This window comes from Dunckerocampus dactyliophorus, chromosome 10, assembly GCF_027744805.1.
Source record: "Dunckerocampus dactyliophorus isolate RoL2022-P2 chromosome 10, RoL_Ddac_1.1, whole genome shotgun sequence".
Classification (NCBI taxonomy): domain Eukaryota; kingdom Metazoa; phylum Chordata; class Actinopteri; order Syngnathiformes; family Syngnathidae; genus Dunckerocampus; species Dunckerocampus dactyliophorus.
In genome coordinates, this window is record NC_072828.1 from 12,945,997 (window position 1) to 12,967,258 (window position 21,262).

The 21,262-nt window shown below is 38.4% G+C and overlaps 2 protein-coding genes across 3 annotated transcripts in view; one reads left to right on the forward strand and one right to left on the reverse strand.

Moving 5' to 3' along the window:
* The window catches only part of slc44a5b (solute carrier family 44 member 5b), a 61,285-nt gene extending 48,454 nt beyond the window's left edge, over nucleotides 1–12,831 (forward strand). Inside the window, exons 14-22 of the mRNA XM_054789102.1 lie at nucleotides 280–367; nucleotides 444–706; nucleotides 793–887; nucleotides 1,557–1,660; nucleotides 1,742–1,815; nucleotides 4,406–4,476; nucleotides 4,654–4,742; nucleotides 6,210–6,294; nucleotides 6,471–12,831. Coding sequence (XP_054645077.1) covers nucleotides 280–367; nucleotides 444–706; nucleotides 793–887; nucleotides 1,557–1,660; nucleotides 1,742–1,815; nucleotides 4,406–4,476; nucleotides 4,654–4,742; nucleotides 6,210–6,294; nucleotides 6,471–6,580 — 979 coding nt within the window. The 3' untranslated portion in view covers nucleotides 6,581–12,831. The remainder of the gene's footprint in view (nucleotides 1–279; nucleotides 368–443; nucleotides 707–792; nucleotides 888–1,556; nucleotides 1,661–1,741; nucleotides 1,816–4,405; nucleotides 4,477–4,653; nucleotides 4,743–6,209; nucleotides 6,295–6,470) is intronic.
* LOC129188496 (LIM/homeobox protein Lhx8) lies at nucleotides 10,655–18,461 on the reverse strand. Of its 2 annotated transcripts, none has more exons than XM_054789105.1 (8): nucleotides 18,333–18,461; nucleotides 17,539–17,664; nucleotides 17,284–17,405; nucleotides 15,887–16,107; nucleotides 14,826–14,929; nucleotides 14,341–14,436; nucleotides 14,080–14,260; nucleotides 10,655–11,792 (listed from the first exon to the last, which is right to left on the reverse strand). In XM_054789105.1, the coding sequence occupies exons 1-8, from the start codon at nucleotides 18,393–18,395 to the stop codon at nucleotides 11,713–11,715; spliced, it is 993 nt and encodes a 330-aa protein (XP_054645080.1). In that variant the 5' UTR covers nucleotides 18,396–18,461; the 3' UTR covers nucleotides 10,655–11,712. The 2 variants fall into 2 exon arrangements, with proteins under 2 accessions (XP_054645080.1, XP_054645079.1); XM_054789104.1 differs by having other exon boundaries at nucleotides 14,080–14,272.
* Nucleotides 18,462–21,262: the final 2,801 nt, after the last annotated feature.

Here is a 21,262-nt window from a genome sequence, read left to right on the forward strand (position 1 = left end):
ATTTGTGCAAAAAATACATAATATGCTTAAGTATGCACATTTTTTTTTACAAATAATAGGCCGTTGTCAACCACGAAACAGTGATCTCTTATTAATGTTTGAAAAACCATGATAGAGTGAGGGAGCAATGTTCGAACCACAGTGTAGAGAGGGATGGCTGTAATTTTTCATAATGTACTGAGCATGCAATCTCTCTTACAATCATTTCCTGGTTCTATGGTTGGACTTTTCCCGAAAATATTGTGTGTAGTGTGTCTGCCTTAACTAATTTGCCTCCAGCTTGTTAGCATCCTCTGGTAACGCCGTGTACAAGGTGACGTCTGCACATGACAAATGTATCTATGGCAACCTCACATGCAATCCAAAGGTTAGACTCCCATTCATTCTGTGTTAGCACAGTCTTGATGATACTGACGACTCCTCTCTCATTCCCGCCCACCAAGACGTTCAGTGCAACCAACATCACCACCGTGTGCCCAGGGTCGCAGTGCTTGTTCGCCTTCTACGGCGGCGAGAGCACGTACCACCGCTACATCTTCGTCCTCCACCTGTGTAATCTGTTTGCCTTCCTGTGGATGGTCAACTTCACCATCGCGCTGGGCCAGTGTACTCTGGCTGGGGCCTTTGCGTCTTATTACTGGGCGCTGAGGAAGCCCAGAGACATCCCCCCCTGCCCGCTGTTCTCATCTTTTTGCAGGGCCTTACGGTAAGTTGATGCTCAAAGTCCAAGTGAGACCCAATATATAATTTTGTAATGTAAAGGTGAAGTGTGAATCTCTCTATGTGTTGCAGCTATCACACAGGCTCACTGGCCTTTGGTGCGCTCATCCTCTCTGTGGTACAAAGCATCCGCATTGTCCTCGAGTACCTGGACCACAAACTGAAAGGCAAGATGGAACTTCTGGAAGCCCTGTGGTTCAGTACTACCAAAAATGTTTAAAGATTATACTTGGTGTGCACTTTGGTGTGGGTCACTTACCGTTCACACGGATATTTTTGTTATGTGACCAAAGGTTGCTCAGTAAAACATGTGCATGGAGTAAGGACATGATTTGTAGCTTTTGTGACAAATTATGTGACATAATTCAAGTATTCTAAACAAAAAATGCCATCTGCTGGGTTGAATGCATAAATTCTTACATTCTGCTATATTTACCAGCATCATTTATAAACATGGTGGCCTAGTGGTTAGCATGTTGGCCACAGTCAGGAGATCGGTAAGATCTCTGCATGTTCTCCCCGTGTGTGCGTGGTTTTTCTCCGCATACTCCAGTTTCCTCCCACATTCCAAAAACATGCATGTTAGGTTCATTGGTGACTCTAAATTGTCCATAGGTATGAATGTGAGTGTGAATGGTTGTTTGTCTATACTGTATGTGCCCTGCGATTGGCTGGCTTCCTCTGGCCCCAAGTCAGCTGGAATGGGCTCAAGCATACCCGCAACCATCGTGAGGATAAGCGGCATAGAAGATGGATGGATGGATGGATGGATGGATGGATGGATGGATGGATGGATGGATGGCTACTCTTTATACTTTGATTTGTTTTTTTTGCAGGTTCCCAGAATGCATACGCTCGCTTCCTGCTGTGCTGCCTCAAAGGTTGCTTCTGGTGCTTGGAACATTTCATCAAGTTCATCAACAGAAATGCATACATCATGGTGAGCGTGTAGTAGTAGTGATATTAATAGCTATTATTCATTAGCGCCCAAGCTTGTTAACAGGTGATGTCTTTTCAACAGATAGCAATATATGGAAAGAGCTTCTGCACGTCCTCTAAGGATGCTTTCTTCCTCTTGATGAGGAATGTTGTTCGGTAAGACAATAATTTCTGGTACCCCTTACTTGATTAACGCCTATTCATTTATCATTGGTTACTAAATTACAGTAGAAAATGGTAACCTGGTCCATGTTAATGCAGGAAGTGAACAGATTCCATAGCTGCTGAAACATGGAGTAGGGGTGGGATTACGGACATGTTGACTTGTGCAAGTGTAACCGTGATGTTCCTTAATGTCACGTCTTAAGCATGTTTGACATAAACTTAACTGTTACCCTTAATACGTCACTAAACATTTTAAAAGGGTGTGCCCCCGACCTAGTAAGAAACCACTAAATAGTACTGTAGGTACCACGATGAATACCTCTAATAAAACCATGAGACCCTGAAAAATAAGTTGCATTAAATAATGTTTTATATAATATATCATCAGTTTTATAATCAGCAAATTACTTGGAAAAAAATACTATAAAGTAACCCCTGTTTATTGCGCTTAATTGGTTCCAGATCCAAAAGTGATAAATGAATTTCTGCAAAGTAGGATTCCTTCTTCATAAATGGGATATTTTCGTAGTCATGGCAGAGAAAATCTGTTTACGATCTTCTAAATAAGTTTTTTAACATTATTAGAGTCCTCTAGACATGAAATAAGTCACCTTTACATAGGTATTACCTAATATAGTAGATATAATCAGAGAAAGTCAGCCATTTAAGACATAAATAAAACTCGTTTTCGTGTGTGTCGCAGTAAATACCTTTCGGTGCTAGTAGAGGAGCAGAATGGGTGGAGGACAGGAAGTGACGTTGGGGGTTCGGAGTTGAGTTTTAGCTTGTCGTGGGTTATGGCTGCAACAGTAGCCCTACATTCATAATTTGAATAAGGCGTATTTTGATTTTTGTTCATTTTGCCATTTTTATGCTTGAAAATCCTTAATTTAGGGAAACTATACGGTTGTCCTCAAAAGAATTCTTACCCTTGTGAATATATAAGATTTTTTATTTTTGGGATGAAATGAATGCATTTTGTCAAGTTTGTTTATGATTTCTATGTGGCCAACAAGTGAAAGAATAACAAAAATACACAATTTAAGACATTGTTAATTTCAGGGCTATTTTATTCAGCTTGGCAACAACGGGAAGTACCAGCAAGACAATGATCCAAAAGACCGCCAAGGTAGTGAAGAAATGGTTCAAGAACAGTGATGTCAACGTCCTAGAATGGCCAAATCATAGTCCTGACCCGAATCCAATCGAGAACTTGTGGCGAGACTTGAAGGCCAGAGTGACGGCTAGGAAACCGTCCAACCTGAGCCAGCTTGAGGCTTTCGCCAAGGAAGAATGGGCCAAAATCCCTCAAGAGACGAGCAGGAAACTTGTGGCAACGTACAAGAATGGTCTAGAAGCAGTCATAAACAACAAAGGCTGTGCTATTGACTATTAAAGAAAGACATTGGACTCAGTAAACCTAGGGTATGAATTATTTTGAACGTGACATTTTTAAAAGACCCATTAATAAAATAGCCCTGAAATTAAGAATGTCTTAAATTGTGTATTGTTGTTATTCTTTCACTTGTTGGTCACATAGAAATCATAAACAAACTTGACAAAATGCATTCATTTCATCACAAAAATAAAAAATGTTTGCTAAAATATGCTTAAATATGCATTTGTTTACTAATAATACGCCATATTAAATATTATTTAAAAATATCTTTATTTATATCCGATGTCCTTTGCAGTGGACATGTTTCATTTGTCATCTTCTCTACTGTTTGGATGAAAGTAACAAGGCAGGTTTGTTTTGTTTTGTTTTTTTTAATAAAACAAACATTAACAAAGTATAGCAGTGCTGGAATGTTTTTTATATTTATTTTCACATACATTTAGGATTGGGCATGAAAAAAAAAACATTGAAAAGCATTGCTTGAACTTCAGCTTTTCTTGGTTTGGGCATTTTGTAAATGGAATTCCTCACTTTGTCAGTTATATAATGAATCATAATGCAAGAAGCAGCTTTTCCTCTTGTTGCACACATGCATCTCTGCATCTTTATGCGTTTGTCACATTAGCCATCTTTGTCATTTCACTGCATATGAAATAGTCGTAGTAGCAGCAGTAATAGTAGTATGTCCACCGCAGAGGAAAATTGAAAAATGCGTTGTTAAAATGGTTACTACCAAAACCACTTCAAACTATTAATTGACTGACACGTGCTTTAAAAAACACTCACTTTCTACCTTTAAAAATAAAATACTGTTACTGTTCTGTAACTTGTCTTGTAGCCATAAAACATGCTGGGCTGTATGTCAGCCATTTTGGGAAGGACAAACCCCAATCAGCAACATCGCTGAGAAGCCCAGGGTGTCCCATCCACAGCGCAACAGAACACAACCTTGATTCTGGTAGTTTTTTGCATTTGAAGTATGGATAACAACCCCTTAAAGGGGACAAAAATGCATTGCTGGGCCTCAGAAGGAGATTGCTAAAAAGACACAAGGTGGTCAGCCGAGTTTGGTGTTTATTTGGCTTTAAGAAGCTGATATTTCCTACTTTCACAGGAGTGGTCATACAAGACTACAAGAGTGTACCTCTCACATGCATCAGAAGCTTGTTTTTGTGCTTTTAGGGTGGCCGTCCTTGACAAGGCCACAGACTTCTTATTGTTCCTGGGAAAATTACTCATTTCAGGAAGTGTTGGTGAGTCCCCTTCAGCAGGAAGGCTTTGTTTTCCTCCCATCCAACCATTTTATTCACATTAATATATGATTTTGTTTTAATATACTGAATGTATGTATGTGTACGATGACGACTGCAACATCATTCAATTTAGACTTTTAAAAAGACTTCACTTGTTTTTGAACGAATGTCCTCCAGGTCTGCTTGCATTTTTCTTCTTCACTCGTAAATTGCCAGTCATTCAAGGGGATGTACCGTCGCTAAATTACTACTGGGTCCCCCTGCTGGTAAGTATTTTTGTTGTTTTTAATCGTAAAAGCACAATATGACAAAAATAATTACAAATCTATATCCATACAAATATAGAAAATAGATATATACTGTATATATATTTAAAATATATTGACACTGTCACTGAAGTTTGCAAACAATTCACAGCATTTTTGATGGCTTTGTTGCCTTCTAGACTGTTGAAGTGAAGAGTTAAACAATTCACAGCATGTTTTTTTGGTTTGTGTAAAAACACAAAAATAAAATGAGTAAAAATGTAATATAAATACTAAAAAGGCAACAAAAAACACATGAACACTGTCACTCTGTCACTGTCACTCTGAATTAAACAGTTCACAGCATTTTTGCTGGGGAGTTTTGAATTAAAACCCAAAAATAAAAACAACCAGTGAATATAAATATGTAATAAAGTTTTTAAAAAGTTACATTAAAATACATTAACATTAAAAAAAGTTTTTAAAAAATTGTAACGGCATTTTTGTTTTTGTGTTTGCATAAAAACACTAAAAGTATTTCTTTTTCAACAATAAATATACTGTACAGTGTACACATAATACATTTTATTCAAATGCAAAAAAAAGCACAAAAAAATACAAAAACAAAAAACGCTGCCACTCAAGACGTAAAGAATTTACAGCATTTTTTTTTGCATAAAAACTTAAAGATAAAAATAATTAAAATACAATGTACACGTAATAATATAAATATATATTTTAAAAATGGAACAAAAAAAAAATGGCCGCACAGTGGTCTAGTGGTTAGCACGTTGGCCAATACAGGAACAGCCTGGAGATCGGGAAGACCTGGGTTCGATTGTGTGGAGTTTGCATGTTCTCCCCGTGTGTGTGGGGGTTTTCTCCGGGTCCTCCGGTTTCCTCCCACATTCCAAAAACATGCATGTTAGGTTAATTGGAGACTCTAAATTGTCCATAGGTATGAATGTGAGTGTGAATGCTTGTTTGTCTATATGTGCCCTGCCATTGGCTGGCGACCAGTCCAGGGTGTACCCTGCCTGTCGCCTGAAGTCAGCTGGGATAGGCTCCAGCATACCCCCGTGACCCTAATGAGGATGAAGCCGTATAGAAAATGGATGGATGGATGGATGGAACAAAAATGTAAAATAAATACACAGCACATGAGCACTATCACTCAAGAGGAAACAATCGACTGGAAGTCATGGGTAGACCCACATACTCTATATTATATATATTTTATATATATATATATTTTATATATACAGTATATTATATATAATATTTGAAGCGTACTCATTTTTTTGAGTATTTCTCAAATGGAGTCACATACACACATGCTGTGTTATTATTGGACAAATGCAATATTTGAGGGCCAAAAAACACATTTTTGTAAGACACGTACACAAAAAAAAAGCTAGAAATCACTGCGATTTGATGTGCTGTAGATGTTTTAAGTATTGGTGATTTTGGCCTGTTGGTTTCTTCCAGACGGTGATATTTGGATCGTACATGATTGCACATGGTTTTTTTAACGTCTACTCCATGTGCGTGGACACCTTGTTCCTGTGCTTTTGTGAGTAGACTTTCTCTTTTGCATGACACCACGTCGCCTGACCAAGCGTGTTCTGTCCTTTCTCGTCTGCGTTACAACTCTTGCACTCGTTGCATGTTTCTTACTGCCTTACTGAAGCCTCTGCATTGCTTCCCCGCTTGTCTGCTTTCCCGTCGGTGGTGGATCCTGGTCCTCAGGTGAAGACCTGGAGAGGAACGACGGTTCCCCCTCCAGGCCCTACTACATGTCTCCCGGCCTGCGCAAGATCTTGCACAAAGCGGATTCCATTTCCAAGTCTTCTTTGTGAGCAACCAGTGGCTGTTCAACTAAAAAAACAACAACTGCCGACTCTCTGGCATTGACTATTCTTCATATCTGCTGTGAGTGAGTGAGTGTGGATGCATCACAGCCTGGATGTGGAAAGACCTTCTTTTTCCAGATGCTTTTTCCTCCCCACCTTCTCTGCATTCTCTGCCTTACCGAGAGGATACGTGTCAAATCACAGGCTGGCCTCAACGGACAAAATGCAGAAATGCAACGTACACATGATGCCCCATGTGGTGTAAGGCCATACTGAAAAATGGTGGCACTTTTCCTGGAAAATGAACTTTTATATGCACTTTCATTTCTACAAAGAACCATGTGACTTAGAGTGGATAGAGGGGGAAAAATAAAATAGCAGGTTTTTATATCATGGAGGGGAAAAAAGAGAAAAACGATGGAGTTGCATCGCTCTAAAGTGAAACGAAAACAATTCCAATTGGAAATAGTATAAAGTGAATTGGGCTCAAAAACTACAATAAAGCAAAACTACTGCGCACACTTTGGAGACAAAACCTCGTATGGAATATGCTGTCAGTTCATTTGTTCCCAGGAAAAACATCATAGAACTTTTTAGCAACTTCAGTGTTTCATAAAGATTCGTAAATGTCATACACTTGTGAAAAGAAGTAGCATTAAACTAAAACTGATCAAACCTTTGATGAGGACACAGGAAGGCGTTGGCAGAGCAATACTGCCACCTAGTGGTGGTTTATCGGTATTGCTGGGATGAATAACGCTCGTGTGGTGGATGTATAATGTGTATTTATGTTTAGTCAAATGTATTTGGAGTATTTCGTTGTCTCCAGGTCTGTGGTTATCATTACACTTAGTGATAGAAGAGACACACGAAAAAAGAGGACGCAAAACATTCCAAAAAGGAGTCCAAATTTTGGGTGTACAGTCATCCCTCATTTATCACCGTTAATTGGTTCCAGAGGTTAGGAGCTTTGGGTAGTGACCGAAAGGACAAGATCACGGGTACGAGTTTTCTACGTAGGGTGGCTGGGCTCTCCCTTAGAGATAAGGTGAGAAGCGCTGTCATCCGGGAGAGACTCGGAGTAGAACCACTACTCCTCCGCACTGAGAGGAGCCAGATGAGGTGGCTTGAGCATCTGGTCAGGATGCCTCTTGGACGCCTCCCTGGGGAGGTGTTCAGGGCAAGTTAGACCGGTAGAAGGCCTCAGGGAAGACCCAGGACACATTGGAGAGACTATGTCTCCCAACTGGCCTGGGAACGCCTCGGGATCTGCCAGGAGGAGCTGGACGAAGTGGGCCTCCCTGCTTAGGCTGCTGCCCCCACGAACCGATCTCGGATAAGCGGTAGAAGATGGATGGGTAATTGGTTCCAGACCTGACCTGAATTTCTGTAAATTAGGATTCAGTATTAATAAATGGCATATTTTGGTAGTTAAGAGCATAGAAAACCTTCTAAAACCAATCTTTACCATGTTTAGAGCTCTGTAGACATGAAATAACATCCCTATACACTTCTTTTAGTCTTTGTGTACATCACATTGCTCAACTGTGATGCGCAGGTTACGAGATCACTGCAGGGACACAAGAGACAGCCATGACTTTAAACATTAGCAAGCTAGTGAGCTAACTAGGTAGTCTCCAATTTATTCACTTTATTCCAAGCTTAAGAAAGGGTTTAAAACAGAGTGGGGAAAAAGGACAAAGAAGCCAAAAACTTACCACTTTCACACTGAATGGGAGGAAAACCGATTTTCACTATCATGTTGGACATGTCACGGCTGACTGCATGCAGTGTGAAGATAATCTAATGTCATGTCTCACTAATGGAACATTACTGACACCTGGTGGCCAGAATACTCCATATATCTTCGCCTTTCAATATTTTTTGACTAATAATTAATAGTAAAAAACGGCGATCATTTATAAATTCATTCATTTTTGAAAAACCATGATATTTTGAGGAACGACTGTACACACTGATGCAACATCTTATTGTACAGTTTTGTTTTTTTTTACAGATTTATTCTTCAGTTGAATTGCACAGGTTGCAGGTCACGTTATTTTTTTGTTTGTTTGTTTTAGAAAAAACCTTTGAAAAGTAAAATTTTCAACAATATAAAAAGCTGCTATTTGAACACTTTATCCACTGGTCCAGCATGATGACTTTGAATTCTATGTTTCTTTCTTCCACCATATTTATAATACTAAGAGATCCCCGCCAAAAAAGAAGGTATGTATTTATTTACATCACTGCACATCACGCTCATAATAGATGTACTGTAAACCAGGCTTTGTGGGAGGTCAAGACTTCAAGGGGAGGGACACACTGATGGAGGATGAGGTTTTTTTCGGCGGTAGTCGCTGGTTTATGTGCCTAGTTGTGTTATAAAAACAAAAAAAAGATGAAATTGTTTTGTTTTGTGGTTTTAGAGCTAACACTGGAAACCTTTTGCGATACAGTTTCTATAAAAGGATGTCAAAGCCATTTTTGGTACATTTTTTTATGATTGGATGGCTGAGATGTAGTGCTGTTTTAATACCGAGTATAATCGACACATCTGTCTCAAGGTTACTCCGTCTTCTTTTGCATAGATGACTTTTTTATCAATGAAATCCAATGACAATGTGAGTCCCTTTTTTTAAAAATAAATCTGAATGGCTTAAATCGGTCAGTTCACAATTTCTTTCTTCTTTTTATTTGTTTTTTATTTAAACACACTGCTTCCCCCTTAGTGTGGGATTTGGAGGTGAACGACGGCTCTCCTCAGCGGCCTTTCTTCATGAACAAAACGCTGCAACGTATCCTCAACAAGAAAACAAAGGAGGTCAGAAAATAGCAGCGCTAATGAATGGACTTTTGTCATTGGGAAAGGTGCAGCCGCTTGGGAAAAATATATTTAAAACACTTGTTAAAAGCCAGGGTGTGCCCAAACCTTTTCAGCTTAAAACCCCAAAATAGACATACTGTACATCAGGGCAGTGGCGGAGCTGGCCACTCTCTGGCCACCCCACTGGCCATGTGGACATTTCAGGTATCAACGCATTACTCACCCCTATGTGAGTAATGCTCTCACCTTGGCCACCTCAATGAAACATTTCTGGTTCCGCCACTGCATCAGGGGTCTCGTGTTCTGTGTATATGACTGGCAACATTTTATTATACTTACTTACAAAGAAGATTTCCACTGAAATGGTGTGTCATTGCCTTTTAGTGCTGTTTTGTGGTCATTTGTCATTAAAAAAACAAAACATAACGATCAATAGTCAATAAAACAACTTACAGCATTTAATTAGCTGGCGAGCTAAGGTGTCCTGACCCGCGATTTGGGGAAATCTGTGTGAAGCTTAGCTTAGCTACGTATGTCCACATAATAGATTTACAATTACATTTAGTAGTTAATGGTTTTAGCAATGCTATATACGTTATATATTTGTGACGTACTGTATATCGTACTGTATATATCTAACCAGTGCCAAAATGCTCTCATATTTTATAATACAGTAAGTAGTTTGTGTTTATGTTAGCAAGTAGATGGGTGATGCCATTGTGATTCTAAGGGGTCCTGGCGCCGTTAGGCTGCAGCGGTTTCGTATCCTTGTTAAAACATATTCCTCCTCCTCGTCCTCCATGAACCGAAGATTCATTACAGTATTCCAGAAGCCCCACAGCCACATAACTTCTGTCTTCATTGAGCATGTATGATAGCCAGCGATCATACAAAAGGAAATAGGCAGTTGTGCACGAAGGAAATTGATTGACAATGGTCTACAGCCAATCAGAACGCAGAAAACAATGTTTCTCCCTTAGCCAATCAGGACTGTTGTGGCGCTATACATACTGAGAGGAACTGGACACGTCTTCAACACTCACATGTGTATACAACGCCCTCTAGTGGTAGCAGTCGTACATACAATAACAGACATGGATAGATCACTCTAATACGCCACAAGGACGCAGAACACAATTCGCGTTCATACGCTGTTAAAAAAAAAACATGCAAGATTGCACTTTTAAAAATTCTGCAAAAGAGCGAGTCCGCGAAAGGTAAATCGCGATGTAGCGAGGGAACACTGTGCTGTAAAAAATGAAGGTGGGGCGAGCAGACTCTGAGAATTAAGAAAGGCTTTTTAGCAGCTGATAAAGTGCTCCTCTGATATAACCTGTATAATATTTAAGACTTATTTCCACTCCTGAAATGAGTGGCTATCACCTTTTTCTATGCTCTCGTAGTTCCCAGTTATTCTTGCACGTGCCAGTGTTGGTTGTCTCACATTGAGGGTTGTTATTATTAATTGAGCACTTTCATGAGTTTTTGGCAAAGCATGAGGAGAGAACATCACTATTTAAATGCATTTTTGCCACTTTGAAAAGATGTCGGTTACAGTGAATTCTATTATACATCATATTGTTAAGTTATTGTATCCACCCTTGACTGTTGTAGAGCAAATTGGTTTAGGCAAGAGATTACACAATATCTTTTAGTGCTCCCTTGTCTGCCCCCGCGTGTAGCAAGAGGATTCTTTTGGTCAACCACAGCAGAACAAGTAGACACAAGTAGGCAGAATGTGCTAAAACATCATCAGCTTCACGCACAACCACTTTACAGTTTTTATTTTAAGTTAGTTTTTTTTTGTGTGGGCGTCATGTACCATGTGTTGTACCTTATTGTGAGCTTTATAGTCTCGTCATGTGCATGTACTTATGGACCCGCAGCACAAACCTTGCGTGTTTTGCTAGCCAAATTTATTTTGTAATAAAAGAAGACTCCACGTGCACACAATAAATTAAAACAAATATGTAAACATTCACATACTTTAAACAATCCATAAGCATGTTTCCATGTCAGCGATGTAATATAAAGCAGGGAGGCTTCACTAAATACTGTATGTAGCGTGCATATATTTTATTGCAGTAAAACTGGTTTTATAGTTGTGATGAGGTGTTTCTCGCATTCTCAGGAACATGAGTTGGGCTAAACATTACAAACAGCTTCCAGCACAACCTTTTTAAATGCAGATTTTTTTTTAGAGTGTGCCGGTGAGGTGCAGTGAAGCCTCCCCGCCTCCATATACAGTACTTTAAAAAAAAGAAACCAAACATGCCTATTACACTTTTAATACTGTGTGTTTGTGTGTAGTTCAGGCGTGAGACACGGGCAGCGAGGTCATGGCGTACTGGGCTGGCATCAGTGGTTGAAACATAGATGAAGGGGGATGGACTGCAGGACACACACACACACACACACACTAGCATCATTACAGCAGTTACATTGTTCAATTAATAATGTCTGATTGTCTTCTCCGATGGAATGGATGAATACATGATGTGCATTTAGAATGTAGAGCGGCGTCATGCGTGTGTTCACAGTAAAAATAAACACTACATGGACAAAAGTACTGGGACACACCGAGTAAGCCTATAGGGACATTTTGTTTTTTTATATTTCCTTTTTTATTTAAGACATTTTTTGTTGCGTTGAATGAATATAGATAGAATTTGCCAGAGGATAATAATTCTTTAAACAATTTAGAATGGTCATATCTGTGTAAAACCGCAAAGCTACACAAAAAGTGACACATTTTTTTCGTCGCGACAAAAAATGCCTCATTGAAAATGGCACAATTGAGCCTACAGTTATCTTAACATAAACTACTAACGCAATCCTTTCAATAGCTTGTTGGATTACTGTTTCTAGTTGTATTTTTAAAATTTTGTCCACTAGATGGCGCTACTTTCCCCCAATTCAAAGCATGCAGGCAAATTTCTCACATTTTTTTCTGGGTGCCTTGCTACTGCAAGTGTGTGTCTCTACTCATTTTGGATAACGGTGCAAGTCCAAAAAAAGGTGTACGTGTGTATTTTAACTCATTCAATACCAAAGATGTAGTTATACGTTGTTATAAACCCGAACGCCCGATCCCAACAACACATTTATACATCTTTTACATTTAACTAAAGGAGGTGCTGATGCAACTCCCCATCAAAGGATTAGGCTTGAGAGCAATTTTAATGCCATAAAAACGGCCACTATGTGGCAGAAGTGCATCGTGAGTGGAAGGAGAAACACATGACAGGGAGAGGAAGCCCTTGCATTGTAGGGAAATTTTAACGAATGCACATGCACACACACACACACACACACACACACACACACACACACACATTGTTTCGTTCCAAATGTGAAAATTGTAAATAATTCATGGTGTTATATTTGTAAATAAATTGTTATTTTGATGTAAAAAAAACAAAACCTTTTGTGTTGTTTATGTTGGTATAGTTGTTTGGATATTGGAGCTGTCACAAAAGCAAAAACTATTTGTGTCAAAGTGAAAGTTGTGCTTGAAATGTATCTTTTCACAAAAAGCTGCTTTTCTCTCTTTTCCAGTCAAGAACTGATATTTTCCTGAAACTTACTTGTTCTATTGCTGATTACAAAAGAGCGGAAAAAGGTGGAAACAAACTTTTTTTTCTGATAAAAGACGGGAGTCTAATGTTTCTTTTGGGGGGTTCCATGTTTGTATAGCCATAGATCACAATAGTCTGTGTGCCTTGAAAAATCAGTCAAAATCATCTAAAATGGCCGGTACTGAAGGGTTTGTCTTTTGAAAAATGGCTGGGATTGAATGAGTTAAGGGTTTAGATTTTTTTCCGATTAAAAACAGTGGCATCATGTAGGCATACTGGCCTTTAAACGGTTAAAATAATACAATACTTTATGTGTATAATTCAGGCAGAAGTAGTTTTAAATGATTGACTTGTCTAAAGTGGAAAAAAAATACACACAAATGTATTTACAGCAGTTTTTGGGAAGCTGATATTTTTTGTTATTAGGACTTTTGAGTGTGATTTTTTTTTTTAAGCTTTTACACGGAAGGAAAAGGCGAAAATAATTGTTAACAATGGACTCTTAAAGTGGAAAAAAATCTGAACATATAATAATGTGTTTCCCATACACTCATGTATTTTTGGCGGCCTGCAACAAATAAAGTTGGACCACCATAAATAGACTGCAATCTTGTAGAAACAGCAACAACGCACACTGGGAGGAATGGTGTATTTATCTACTGTGTCTTACTGAGCTGTGACAAGTGAGCATCGTCTCACTGCAGCATAATGCACACTTTGTCAAAATGGCCGCCCCACACCTCTATATTTGTTTCAAGGGACATTCAAGGTTTTTTGATCAACATTTGTCGCAGACTTTTCACACCCTTGCCGATGGAATCCGTCGCTTGCTAGCTGTCATGGGAGGTGCTATTGGTGACGCTAGCACGTTAGGTCTCAAGCTACAGGGGCGGTTTGTTGAAAGGCATCAGGGTTTCAATCAGAAGTTTGGTACTGTGCGTGTCTATATGAGGCTTACCTAATGGCCAGGTGTCCCAATACTTTTATCTATATATGGAAACCCATTTTGGCTATTTACATGTGACATAAATTAGTTCTAAAGTCAAAAAGAAAGATTCCCAGTCAGTCGTATAGGAGTTCATAAAAAGCCTGGTTCTCACTGTCTATGAAGGAGTGCAGCGCAGACAGCATGGAACCTTCCGGGCCCACGTAGGCTGTGTACTGCAGCTCCTCGGGGGTCGGGGTTGGCTGTGCCTGTAGGCGTCTGGGCTGTAGCGAGGTCATCGGGCTGCTGGACGTGTGGTTGGGGCTCACGTGCTTCTTGTGACGGGCTCGGCAGTTCTGGAACCACACCTGTATGAAGGTACCTCTGCTTTACCTGGCATCCACCCTGGCATCCACGGTTTATTATTGTCACTGACCTGTATGACCCTTCGACTGAGGCCCGTCTGCTCGGCCAGTTTCTGCAGCGTTTGTGCGTCTGGGTTGTTGTCCTGTGCAAACTGAGCCTGCATCACCTGCACACACAAATGCCAACAAAAGTGGAGAAGAAAAAGTAAACCTGATCCATTCTGGCCTCAGTGTCAACACCATACACTTGATAACGCTCCTGAGGGCTTGAAATAATTATGTACATGTACATGGAATCAATTACATGTATCAAATAAACCAAAAGATTTGTTTTCAAAAGCATCTTTCATACTGAAAATACAGACAAAATACCCTGTAAATAATACAAAAAATAATAAGGAAAAAAAAAACATCAGCTTTGTAGCATACACAATGGAACACCTTAGGCTTTCCTTTCATGCATACAAAACAACACTGGTTGTACAGTTCATTTAATGAGTTCATGTTATTGTTTGTATTGTATTGTATTGTATTGTATTGTAAAGTGGTGGTTTACCTGCAGCTGGTCAGCAGTGAAGCTGGTCCGTGCTCTCTTGGAGGGTTTGGGCTGGTTAATTTCTTGTTCAGTGGGCACGGCACCCTCCATATTCACACTGCTACCTGCAATATTATATATTTTATAATGACAATACAATATATAAATATGAATAAACAAGGATAATAATGATAATACAAACTGACATGAGTGATACGGCAAATAATTATCCTTAGGGTACTTTGTGTGTGTGTGTGGATAGTTTTTGATGAGGGTTGTCAAGCAAAAAAAACAAAAAAAATACAATAAAATGCTGCAATTAACAAATGAGATTTTGTGCTAAACATTTATGGTATTTTTCTGTTTGTATAACAAAGCTATGCTATATTAATAATGCAAAATAATAATTTGAAGAATAATAACTATTATGAATGATATTTCAAATTGATTTTATTATTATTACAAAATATAACTTTGCAAAAGTGCAAAATATTGATAAAATAAAATGAAAGGAAATGATTCACAATTTGCAAATGAAACATTTTGTCCTAAACATCTAAGGTTTATTAAGGTAAGCTATTTTCTGGCATTACAACACAGCTTTTGCATTATTATTATCATCATTATTATCAAAATAAAGTCAAATAATATAAAATTTGACTTAGTGCTTAATGTTCACAATTAGCAAATGAAACATTTTGTCATAAACATTGATGATTTATTAAGATAAGGTATTTTTGTGGCGTCATAATAATAATAATAATTATTATTATTATTATTTGATTGACTCAAACTGCAAAACTGCTGAAAAGGTTATACACCATCCATGGGAATTGAAGGAATAAAAATATAGAAATACAGGAAAAGCTTATTTCTAAACATGTTAGCATGTTTGTATCATTTAACAGTAATAGTTTGGGTTTTTTTAATCTGACAATGTAGTCTAATATGTTAGCATGTGTGCTAATGACAAAACAAAATGTTCATTACCTCCAACGGAAAGTATCCAACTTTGAAGATGTCCAAAAATCCCCAGCTACTATGAAAAAAAAAAAGTCCTATACTACAGCGTCCAGGTCTACCTTTGTCCCCGGACCTCTTGAGGTTGTCCAGCATGCAGTCGTAGTGGACCCTGCAGAGCACCTTGTCCTCAACCAGGGCGAACTCCTCGCCGGTGGAGAGCTGCCTCTTGCAGGAGAAGCAGGCGAAGCAGGCCAGGTGGTACACGTTGCCCTTGGCGCGGCGCACCCAGTCCGTGGAGTGGATGTGGCGGGCGCAGCAGGCGCACCACGTGCCAAACCTTCTGCGGGTCAAAGGTCAGGAGAGAAGCCTGATGGCTGAGGACTGTTTGAAGCTTGAATGCTAAAAATAATAACTATCAATAATAACACAGCACAATTTGAACTGATAATCCAACATTATTCTAACAAAAAATATGTAATAATATCATAACTCTTCATTACTGTTTGGTCCTATTAGTTTAACATTGTTTTAATTCACTCATTAATGTCTATTGTTGGGCTTTAAAATTCTCATTTTATTGCTATATCATTAATTCAATAAAAAAAATACTTACATTTATTTAACATCAATGTTCTTCAACTACAGTATTCTTTACTTCTGTAGATGCATGTGCATTTAACAATGCAGTATAGCTGTTGTTCTTCCATCAGCTGGGTAAAATATCTATATTTAATCCACTTATTTGTTCATACAAATACAAAAGTACAATTGGGAAAAATATCTACAATAAAATCTATTTGAATCCATTTATTTGTTCACACAAATATAAAAATACAATCGGGAAAAATATATAGTATAAATTATATAGTATCCATTAAATATACTATGGATTTTAGTAAAAATCCATTAAAATTTCAATCCATTTATTTTTTCAAACATAAAAAAAAATAATGAGGTTGATATTTTAAAGAAGTAAAAGGTTGATTGCAAGAGTCACGAAATGTCTCGTTTTATCAGTTGGGGAAAATCTATATGATAACCTTTTCTAATTATTTGTTTTCTATAAATAAAAAAAAACATATATATTATATTAAATAAATAAAACATTTTTTGAAACTTCTTGTTTTATTAATTGAGGAAAAATATGTATATCATCTGTTTTAATCAATGTATTTGTTTATATATTAAATATATATTAATATTTTAAATAAATCAAAGTTGGTTACTTTTTTTATTGCACCAGTCTTTAGCTACAATGTATGTACAAAAATGCTTTGTTCCCAGTTTTCCCTTTGCATTAAATGGTACTTAAGGATCTCATGCTATCTATATAGCTAATAATAATAATAATCATACCTTAATCCAAATCTTTTTTTGTGTATTTTATCTTTAAATATACAGCCTTTTATATGAATATTTTACACCGACATGACTTGGACTATTTTATGACTGCGTTGTCATTTTCTAGTAGTAATGCTAACAATTACTACAAAGAATGAAATATATATGCACATACCTGAAGTAGTCCATCTTACAGAAGACCTCCTTGTCCTTGATGTAGCAGCTGGTGTGGCTGCCAAGTGCAGCCTGGCACACGCTGCAGCACAGACAGCGTACATGCCAGCACAGGTCGCTCACCTGCAAGGCACAGCAATAAACACACCGATAAGCACACGTGAAGACTGTTTATTTCTTCTGTGAGGCCTTTGCGACATGACTACAGCTGCCTGCAAACCACAAACATCTAAAAGATGAAACAAAAAAAAGGTACCTTTAATAAATATTTATCCACTATTTCTTCACTGCAGCTGGCACACACACTTCTGCTTAAAAGAGGTGCGGAGGACATCGTCTGCAGGGTGGATGTGTCTTCATCCACCACGTCCACCTGTGGACCCTGTGAGGCAAAAATCAAATCACCAAAAAAAAAAAAAGTCACATGAAGCACTTTTAAGCACTTTGTTTTACTCCATAGAGGTCAAAAATGGGAGTATGCACACTAATCCTGCATCCTTCATACCAGGGAGTCACCTCTGTCCATAATATGGTCTTTGCAGTCCTCACACATGACGAAGACATCTGTCTCTATCTCGTTGCTGCTCCATCCATCCTATAAATATCATCCTGCCCGCTCACCTTTCACCATGACAACGTCAGGCCCGTTAAATTGCATTTTAAGAGAGACGTCGGTCGCTACGTCGTTACTTAGGCAAACAGACGACACTTGAGCCGACACTTGTTCTTTTTAAGCGCATTTATACTCTTCAGATCTGCACGCGCTGCAAGTCCGTTTTACTTGTCAATCATCCACGCTTCTCCTGCCAAATGGCAATGATTTATTTAATAACAGCAATTAAAAGTAAAAAAAGAAAAAGGTGAAGAGGTCTCATTAACTGCTTGAGTTTTAATGAGGGAAGGAGTCAGATTATTGTGCAAATACTGAGCTGTCCAGACTGCTTAATGACAGACCAGAGAGCGTTTTCTGTGCTAATTGGCAAAAACAACTAAGGCCCAGTAATACATAGCGTGGCCACCAGAACCAGCTGCATGCACGCATGGACTCACCTCATCGCTGCGGCCTACGTCCACGACGCAGCATTGAACTTTGACCTCACTTTTCCAGCGCATGTCTCGTGCCTCACTCCACACTGCACACTCCTTTTCATCTCAGAGGAGTTTAAGACCCGTTTCCTGAGGGAGGATCATAATTCATATTTCAGTGTCACCTCAAGACACGCCCCCTCGTAATAATCTCTTTGTGTGGTTCCCAAAAGACTGCAGGAAGAAAAAAGGTGCAGGTGTAAATCCCTAAAATGTTTTTAGGACACAGGTAAGGGATAATGTGGGTGACCCATCCTTGTTTAAGATTCTTGAATATACTTTTACATTTAATGCATCATGTCTATAAACTGCTACCGATTAAATATTTGTTTCAATACTTTATATTTTCATATAATAAATTCACATTAAGAGTATTATTTCATAACTGTGTGCTGTATGCATGCATAAAAAAAGCAAAAGCATACCTGAACAATATTTACACTATATCATATTATATTATATTATATTTCATCAAATGTTTCTTTTGATGGGTATATTAAAAAATACAATACGATATAACGCTACTTTCTTTTCATTTTAAAACTGTATTTGATGAAGACAGTACTAGTTTACATTTATCATACAATTAATAGGCTTTTATAGTTAGTTAATATTTTCTACATTTTCTGGATTGGATTAATAATAATAAACAAAGTATCATTTCTTAACAGATAAAAGATTAACATATGTGCTGTACTAAAATACGCACACACAGAAAAGAAATATATAAATATAGATATATAATATAATTCCCTTTTTTTTGCAAGATTATACTACTTTGAAGGGTATATTTAATTTTAAAAAATACAATCATATTTTAATGTAAACTAAAATTGTATTAAACAGCACACATTAGACAGCACTTTAAATTTTTAATTTAATTGTATTTAATATAGTCTCTCACCTAAATAATTCATAACTGTTTATCAAGCCTAAAATCATACGGCAATACAATATTATTCAAACATAAGAGGTGCACTTTGCCTCTTTTTACTTAAGGTGGTTACTTGAAAAAAGCTTATGCATTATAAAAATGCCTGACTTTACAAAAACAGGAAAAAAAAAAAATACAGTTTCTAGTCAAATAAAGCAGTATACATTTCTACTACAGATGTAACCCTTTCCTTTTTAATGTTATCATGTTGAAATGTAGTATCTAAAGAAATTGTGCACCTGCTTTTAAAAGGAGCAGCAGATACTGTAAAACCTGAAAAGATAACATACTGCAGTTGTTTTTGTGACTAACTTGCTCCTCATGCCTGCTGGAGGTCTTAGCGGTGACTAACCTGCAGTGGCATGAAGCTATCATATCTTGCCAGCATGGTGAGCAGAGCTATAGCGTGCCTCCATGGAAAATGTGTCCTGTTCCAGCCAGTGCATATGAATACTCTATTTCTTTTTTTTATTTTTATCAGATGTACAGCTCTACCTCGGAGCCGCACCCGCCCCCACACACACTGCCTGCTCCTGAATCTTCTTGTCAGTGTAGTTTGCCAACAGAAAAGGTCAAAGGTGACAAAGCAGTGTTCAAATCAAGTCCGCCCATCTCAGTGGAGCAAGTGTTTTATCATCAAAAGAGCACTGCTTTTCTCAGACATGAAGACTTCTTCTTCCTTATCAGGCCGACAACTAGCGTCCCTCACACGAGCCCAGATGTTTGCACGATCTGCACGATCCACAAACGTTTGGCTTGTTATCATTCCGCTTTGCGGGATATGGAGCAGACAAAAACAACCGTCGTATCTGTCAACAAACTCGTTCAACTGCCTCGTGAGCTCACGTCTGGTCGTGTGTGACGCTCTAAACACTCCTGCAGCAATGACAGGAAGAAGGAAAGTGTAAATAAAATGACATGATGGTGATGACATATGAGGGTATAGCATCATTAGCTTTAGCTTAGCACAAAAGTTAGGAATGCAAATTACATTTGTGGCGCCCCTTATGAGTTATGGTCAAAATGCTTTGGAAGACATGCTCGCATACATGTAATACAGATATCCTCAAAGGACTTATGGACAATTAGCAGCTACGTCCCACCCATGCCCCTACAAAGACATTTTGCTTTATGGCGGCCATGCTTTTCAACCAATCTTACAAACATGTGCTTGTCAGTCCCCTACAGAGGCGTACCAAATTTCATGGTGGTGGTGTGAACACCTCAACATTACAGTAAGTGTTTTGGAGACCGCACTGAGCTGTGTGAGAAATCTCAAGTCTATTCCACTCATGGGATTTAATAACAGTGCCACCTTGCGGTGTATTTGTCAGAAAAATAATAGCACGGGAAAGACAGTACGGGTGCATTTTTTGACATATTTTCACCCTTTTGTGTATAGTTGCTCAGGAGTAGAAAAGTTCCATAAACAAATATATAGTGTTCCCTCGCGGTTCACATTTTGCGGACTCGCTGTTTCGCAGAATTTTTTTTGTGCTTTTTTTTTTTTTTTTTTTTACAGCATATGAACGTGTATTGTGTTCTGCATCCTGATTGGCTAAAGGGGAACCCACGTGTTGTGTCTGCGTCCTGATTGGCTAAGGGAGAACCCACACATTGTGTTCTGCGTCCTGATTGGCTAATGGACTGTAAACCATTGTCAATCAATCTCCTCCGTGCCTTCCTGTGCAGTACAGAATGCGTTCGGCTTGCCAAATTTACATAAATGTTCGCCCGCTATCAGTGTGACTCGGAAGTGCTGTATGTTTGCAAGTTTTATCCCCGACAACACCCACAATGTTCACGAAACGTTCTGCACTGTCAAAGGCATGCAGTCGCACCCAAGAGGCAGAGGAAGAAGAAGTTGAGGCTGTAGGGCGCCATTACGGAAGGAAGAAGAAAGGAGGAAAATACTACGACAGGAGCAGTATGTTTTAACAAGGATACAAAAATGCTACAG